Below are 7,199 nucleotides of genomic sequence, written 5' to 3'. Positions count from 1 at the left end.
CCCATGTGCAGTCACCAAAGGTAGATGCTGATGTGGAAGTCAGGAAGTACATGCTGATAAGGGCCTGATATGGATGTCTCCTCAGAGGTCTTCAAGAGTCTGACATATTTAGAGGCAGATGCTCACAACTAGCCATTGAACTGATAATGGGGTTCCCAATGGAAGAGTTAGAGTGAAGGCCATTGGAGCTGAAAGGGTTTGTGGCCCCATGAGGAGAGCAACCAACCACAGCTCCCAGGGTCTAAAACACCAGCCAGGGAGCACTTAGGGAGGGATCCAGGGCTTCAGCTGAATAAGTAAGAGTGGAGGGCCCTGCTGGGCATAGGTAGAAGAGATCCTTGACTTCCTGAAGGCTGGACGCCCCAGGGGGTGGGAATTTTGAGGGTGGGGAGGTGGGAATGGGGGGGTAGGCAGGGGTTACATCTGCAGAGAAGAAGGAGGAGGGGTGAGGGGATAGGGGGTTCCGGGGGGGGCGGGGGATGGGGTAAGGGGACAACATATGAAATGTAAATAAAACATCCAATAAAAAAAAGAAAGAAAATAAAAAGATTGACTATGTATTATATAAATGCTGATTTCCGATTACAAAGATCTGATTACAGTCCAGACTTTGTTATTGTTAAGTATCACCTGTCTCAGTGTTTTGTAAACACTCCCTCTCTCACCTTCTGATCAAATAAAGGCCAATAGCTGAGGCAGAGGAGGAGGCAGGAATTCCTAAAGAGACAATGAGGCTAAGAAAGAGTCCTGGGCAGAGAGGCAGAGTAGCAAGGAGGAATGAGGACTAAAATTGAGAGATAATGAAACATGGGACATAGGCCATGGCAGTACTGTCAGGTCAGAATAGCTGATAATCTGCCCAGCTAGAGTGCCCAAGCTATTACAAATATATTATAAACATTTATTATTATGAATATAGTAAGTCTTTGTGTCATTATTCAGAACTGGTGCTGACATGGAAAGGCCTACAGTTATGTGTGTGTACCTGCACATGTGTGCACACAGGTAGTGGTGGTAAGGTACATGGCTATGTAAATGTGCAAAAGGTCCTACCATTCTCATTAAAAGGTATTTCTCCAGTATAGAAATACATAATTGCATAACAACACACTTTTTGACAGGATTGCTCACAATAGTAAAAATTGAGAACCTAAGTGCTCATAAAAGGACATTTTTGTGTATGCATATCTGTGTGTGAAGGTGTATGTGCACTTGTGTCAGTTTTCAGGCTAGAGGTCAATGGCAGATGTCCGTCCCAATCATTCTCCACCTTATCGAATTTGAGATAGGGTCTCTCACTGAACCTAGAGTTCTTGGTTTGGTAGATTAGCTGGCCAGCAAACCCTAGGGAACTTCCTGTTTCTGGATACCCAGTAATGGAAATTATATCCCCATTCTGTGCTTCTGGCTTTTTACGTAGGAGCTGGGAATGTAACTCAGGTCTTCATGGCTGCAAAACAAACATTTTACTGACTCAGTCATCCCCCAGCCCTGAAAGCCAATTTAAAAGCCAGTCCCCAGGACAATTTAAAAATATATTTTGTTATATATTTATCATGTAAACATTTAAAAGAATAGTTCTGTATGGTCATAGTGGGTAAGAATACAGGTATGAACATGTATGGTAGCATGTGTAATCCCAGCTCTGGGGACACTGAGGTAGAAATTGTGGAGGCCAGCCTGGTCTACACAGTGAGTTCAGGGTCCTCCTGGTTTATACAAGTTTCCCTCACAATAAGAGTAAAAGCAGTATGGTAGAGCTGAGTTTCCATCTCTGTGACAATGCTCCTCTAGGGCTACCTAACTAGTCAGACTGAATCAAGTAAGAAAACACTGACAGCATACTTCAGTGATAGAAGCCTGTTAAATAAGCACCAGGCATTGGGGCCATTCCCAACACCACACAACATGCTATAGTACAACACAGCCAGACGAAACCAAACCACTCTAATTGACCATCTAGACTCAAGTCTCCACTCCTCATTTACTTTCTAGTCTGTGGTGCTGTGGCTGTATTCCTGAATCACTCTACGCCATAAGAATCCCACTTCATAAAACTGTTGGGAGGAGTATATGAGTCCAATACTTAATTTCCTACCAGGAAGAATTAGTATTTTATTAACCGTGATTGTTATCAGTGATATGGAAAGGGTACTTGTGATATACTAATTGGTACAATGATAACACACAATAATATGTATAACAAGATTCCACTGTTTTGGTTAAAAGTCTGTGTACACACATGCAGGTGATTTGCACATGTCCAAACTGGTTCCATATATGATTGACCCGGCCCACGCTGCTTCACGTTTGGGCACCAGGTGACCTGGCCCGTGCGGGTCAGTCAACAGAGTCTGCAAGAGAGGGGGGGGGATGGAGGGGGAAGAGACTCGAAGAATAGAGACAAGACAGAGAGTGTGATCAAGTCCCCTTTATTGAAAGAAAATCATGGGTATTTATATGCACAAGCAGGGGAATAATGCAGCTAAAGACACTTTACCATGTGTGGCTTGCAGCTGGGGCACTAAACAACAAAACCAGATATGTCTGAGAAAAACAAGGTGTTTATCAGCGTGTGCTCAGCTGTTGTAGGTGTTGAAAATAAGTCTCTTGTCAGGGTATATGGCCTGAGATGGCTGCAAAGATGATAGCCGCTTTCAGCTAGGACTTGGCTCCCAACATATGATGAACAAGTTGCTAATTATTCTTGTTTAAAGGCTAAAATCACCTCTGTCACTGTCCTTTACTTATATTTGGTTTTTATTTGACACGGCTATGAAAGGATCCACTGGAAATTACAGAAAGTGACTTTTCCTATCCAGTCACTGTGAGACAGATGCAAGGTACCCAAATCTCTTTGAGCTTCCTTTCAGTAGAGGTTGAATAACATTAAACACTGTGAGGCAGGTACTGGTTCACAACAGGCCTTTAACGTACACACTCTTTCATGTTTTTTTTTTTTTTTCCTTTTAAATGATCAAAGCTGTGGTGACTGAGCCACTCACCGTTTGACAGACAACTGTCAGAATCTTCCCATGTATCGGACTGCTGTGACTAGGAGATGTCAATGAAGCAGTCCCTTTTAGGGAGCTATGTCAGGAGTGCTATCATGGTGGCCTGGCTGCTTTGAACATTGCATGGGTACTGAGGAAATTCAACTGTAGTTTAACACCATTATGATGATAGCTGCTCAAGAGGTCTCATTTTAGTCATGTCTGTCCTGGTCAGTTTGCATCAGCTCTTGGAGACTTCACTTTCATCATACGTCTCAGTGACATCTTGATGATGCTACCTCTCTTGGGCTATGTCACCTTAGGCCAAGGGGACTAAGTTACCTGGTGACTCAGCAAAAAGCTCTTAATTGACACACACAAACTAGGTCATGATTGCTAAACATGCAAAGCTTTGACTGGTGGAGCTAGGGGCTGTTCCCAAACGTGCCACACCCCCTTTCTAGCTATATAAGCAGCCTGCTTCGTAGTCTCATGGGGTCAGTTTTGAAGGCTTTTTTTCCATGTACTGTTTCTGTATCATATTAGGTTCCAATAAAAGTCTCTCTTGAGTGTTCTTTCATTTGCCCATACATAGTCTTTACTATAGGTAGAGTGGGCTGAACTTGTTGCATGGAGAGAAGCCAGAGCACTGGGGTGGTGTTTAGCCCTAGCAGGGGTGCTAACAGAAATAGCAGCGGCAGCAGGGGAAGTCAGAACGTTATCTGGAAGCTTCAGAGGGCAGCCCAAGGCAGCAAACTATAGAGAGAAGAGCCCGAAGGTAAGAACCGGTGAAGAGACGAAGCAGTGAAGTTGAAAGCCCCATCCATGGAAGACTTCCAGAGAGCTGTCAGGGGCTTGGAGCCAAGGGTCCTGATAATTGAAGTTTGCTGCTGTAACACCAGCTGCTGGGTTCTGTGCCTAGCATGATAACCTCCGACCTGAGTTCCTACGGTTCCAAGTCTCAGGCTGAGCAATTCTGGAGCAAAAAGCCTCTGACTTTGAAGGCTGTGGCTTGCTTTGATCTGAGCACTTAGACGTATAGTATAAGCCTCTGGCTTTTAAAGCTTACCTAGAGTCATACACCTCTAGGTCTCAGGGACCGGATCTATATGCCTGAGTTAGTAAGCCTCGAATGTTCAAGAGCTCAGAGATGCTAACACCAAGGAAGCTATTCTTGGCACCTTTCTTTTGAGATTTATTTTTGTTTTATGTGTATGGATGTTTTGTCAGCACATATATGTCTGTTCACCACATGCATGCAATGCCCACAGAGGTTAGAAAATGTCAGTCAAATCTTTTGCAACTTCAGTTATAGATGGTTATTAACTGCCATGTGGACTCTGGGAAGTGAACAAGGGTCCTCTGGGAGGGCAACCATGCTTTTAACCACAGAGCCATCCCTCCAGCCTCTATTCTTGCCATCTCTAAACAGCTAAGTAGATCAGAGACCCTCAGCCAGTCTTTCACGACATTTGGAGTGCTTTACTATAGTACAGAACTAGGAGAGTTTGTATGCATCAAACTGCTGACAAGTTTTGAATTCTTTCTGAGGAGTAAAGTAGGGGATAATGGTACAGGGAGGGGTGGAGAGACATTTCTGTACTTCAGTATCATTTATTAATGGTCATTGCACACTTATTTTGAAAGAAATGCCAAACCAGAGAGCAAGAATGTCTACTAAAAAATGGACTAAGGTTCAGAGCAGCAGCACAAATCTATAGTCAGTTTCAAATTCCCAGGAGGGAGAATTAGTCTGCAATGAGTTTGGAGAGCCGGGTGAGATTGGGGAATATGGGAGTGAGGGTGGGGAGAAGTTAAATATACTATCAAACCATTAATAAAAATGATAAGTAGTTCTTTGAATTAACATTGAAAAATGTTTGTGGGGGTTGAAAACATTTACCCAGAACCTTGACCCCACCTGTGTTTGTTTTTCTGTTACTGTGACAAATATATGACAAAACGAGTAAAAACATATTTGGCTCACAGTTTCAGGCAATTGGTACATGGCCACTGTGTTCCATTGCTGTGGACTTGAGGTGAGGCTGGATACATGGCAGGGTGTGTATAGTGAAATAAAGCAGCTCTCTCATGGCAAACAGGAAGCAGACAGCAATGACGAAGAGACCATTGCAACACAGTCTCTAAGGACACACGGCCAGTGACATAGTTCCTTCAGTTAGCCCCACCTCCTGCTTTTCCATGGGCAATGAAACTGTGCAATCATTATTAACCTCTCTTAGGCCAGACTTTCAGGATCCAATTTTGTCCCAAAGTCCAGCATCAGGCAAAAAAAAAGCAGCAGGGAAGGAGTGTGTGTGTGTGTGAATATCCAAGCATTATCACTATGAACCAAACTGTACCTGGGGCTGTACAAGTGTCCAGACACTAGAATCAGCAAATCTTACATTTCATAATTTTTCTCTTGGGTGTGAGATGGGTGAACTAGGAGGAAGGATTCTTATTTTTATGTTAATTACAAAGATAATGTAGATTTCTTTGTAAATGTAAAATTAGTACAGGAAGTAATACCTTTCAGTGTTTGTTGCTATCCCGTACTTGCCTATGTTACATTCGGAACCGCATATATTCAAATTTCAAGGCTTTATCTAGGGTCTTAGGGATTCCATTTTGGGGGAATATGTGCAATTTCAATTCATTTAGGGTCTCCATTATTTTTTCCTCTAAAATAAATTATTTTCTCTGGCACCTAATTTTTTATAGTAATCATATAACCCTCCTTGGTTTGAATTCCATTTTGTAGCTGTACAGGACCATGAGACCTCTTGGACAGACTAGAGGCTTAAAGTTAAAAGTTGGGATTTCCACTAAACTCGGGTTAAGAACAAATACCGTGGTTCCCTGGCCTTCCCTTGCTCGCAGCCTGCTCGGGAGGCTAAGGTTAGGGAGGCATCCCTCAGTGTGAGCTCTCTGTGCAGGTCCCTCTGCGCTCTAACCTCGGGGCTGCTCGGAGGCCCGGCCTGAGTCAGCGCAGAGGCCGAGAAGTTGGGCGCGAGGCGCGGGGCGGGGCTTCCTCCTCGACTCGAGCCCCGCTCTACTTTTCCGAGTCCGCGTCTCTTCCTCCGTTCGGGCGCGTGTTCCTTCAGCTCCGGCCAGGCGGACGTGACAGCCGCAGACCTTTAACGCCAGAGCCCGAGGCCACGCGCCTCGGGGAACTTCTCCCGCGGCGGCCAAGGCAGCCCAGGTCAGCTTGGCCTCACACAAGCTCCTCAGGAGCCGCCGCGCGTCTCCTCAGGCCCGGCCCTCCCTCCACCTCGCTGGTCGCCGCAGCATCCCGGGCTATGGAGACCGGCTCCGACTCAGGTCAGAGGCCGCGTGCGTGCGGCTGAGGGAATGAGGCTGAGGTGGGGTTGGCTCGCCGCGTCTCCGCTCCGCGCGGGGGGAAGCTTGGCGGCGGCAGGTGGGCAGGACGAGCTCGGCGCGAGCGAGCGAGGGCGGGCGCGCGAGGGGCCGGCGGAGGGGGGGGAGGAGGATGGCTCAGCTCTTTCTAAATATAAGAGCCGGCGTGAGGCGAGCAAGCCGGGCGCCGGGCCGAAGAGCCGCCAGGCGGTCCCTCGGCCGCACGGGCGGCGGCGGCGGCTCCTCAGAGGCGCGAGGCTGAGGGAGCTCCCGAGCCGCGAGCTCGCGAGGCGCGGCGAGAGCGACGCTCGCCGCGCAGAGGACGCAGGCGGCGGGCGGGCCTCGAGGGCGCAGCGCGGCCCGCGTGAGAGACCCAAGGCGGCCCCGGGCCCCTGCGGCACGGCGCGGCGCGGCGCGGCGCGACACGGCACGGCGACGGCCGCGAGCCCCCCTCGCCGGCTGTCCGCCCCTCCCTCGCTCGCTCCCGGGCGCAACATGGCTGCGGCCGCCGCCTCCGCCTCCCAGGACGAGCTGAGTAAGTGCGGCGCAGAGCCTGCGGCCGCGAGCGAGACTCAGCTCCACGCAGGGCCGGGCTCGGTCGGCTCCTGGAGGCTGGTGGGCGCAGGGCCGGGCAAGCGGGCGTGCGGCGGTCTCGGCGTGCTGGGGGCTCGGGCGCTCGGGCCTGGCGGGAGGGCAGGCGAGCGGGCGGGCCGCCGCCGCGGGCGCTTGTAGGCCGCAGGTTTGCAGTGTCACGTCATGAAATTGAAACCAGAGCCCTGGGCATAGCTATCCCTGCTCAAAATCTGCTTTGGCCCGGGCCTTGGAGGATCCCGGCCCGCTGACCTG

The 7,199-nt window shown here is 48.7% G+C and overlaps 1 protein-coding gene across 3 annotated transcripts in view; it reads left to right on the top strand.

The window, feature by feature from the left end:
• The first annotated feature begins 6,081 nt into the window (after positions 1–6,081).
• The window catches only part of Ecpas (Ecm29 proteasome adaptor and scaffold), a 119,410-nt gene continuing 118,292 nt past the window's right edge, over positions 6,082–7,199 (top strand). The window contains exon 1 of one of the 3 annotated variants that reach the window (XM_028779863.1): positions 6,082–6,317. In XM_028779863.1, coding sequence (XP_028635696.1) covers positions 6,296–6,317 — 22 coding nt within the window. In that variant the 5' untranslated portion in view covers positions 6,082–6,295. Of the gene's footprint in view, positions 6,318–6,827; positions 6,889–7,199 lie in introns of those variants that run through there. The other 2 variants (XM_028779861.1, XM_028779862.1) reach the window with 2 other exon arrangements.

Source organism: Grammomys surdaster, unplaced genomic scaffold, assembly GCF_004785775.1.
Source record: "Grammomys surdaster isolate TR1022 unplaced genomic scaffold, NIH_TR_1.0 363, whole genome shotgun sequence".
In the NCBI taxonomy this organism is placed as follows: Eukaryota; Metazoa; Chordata; class Mammalia; order Rodentia; family Muridae; genus Grammomys; species Grammomys surdaster.
Note: the sequence above shows the minus strand (reverse complement) of the source record. Positions and strands in the feature narration are given on the sequence as shown.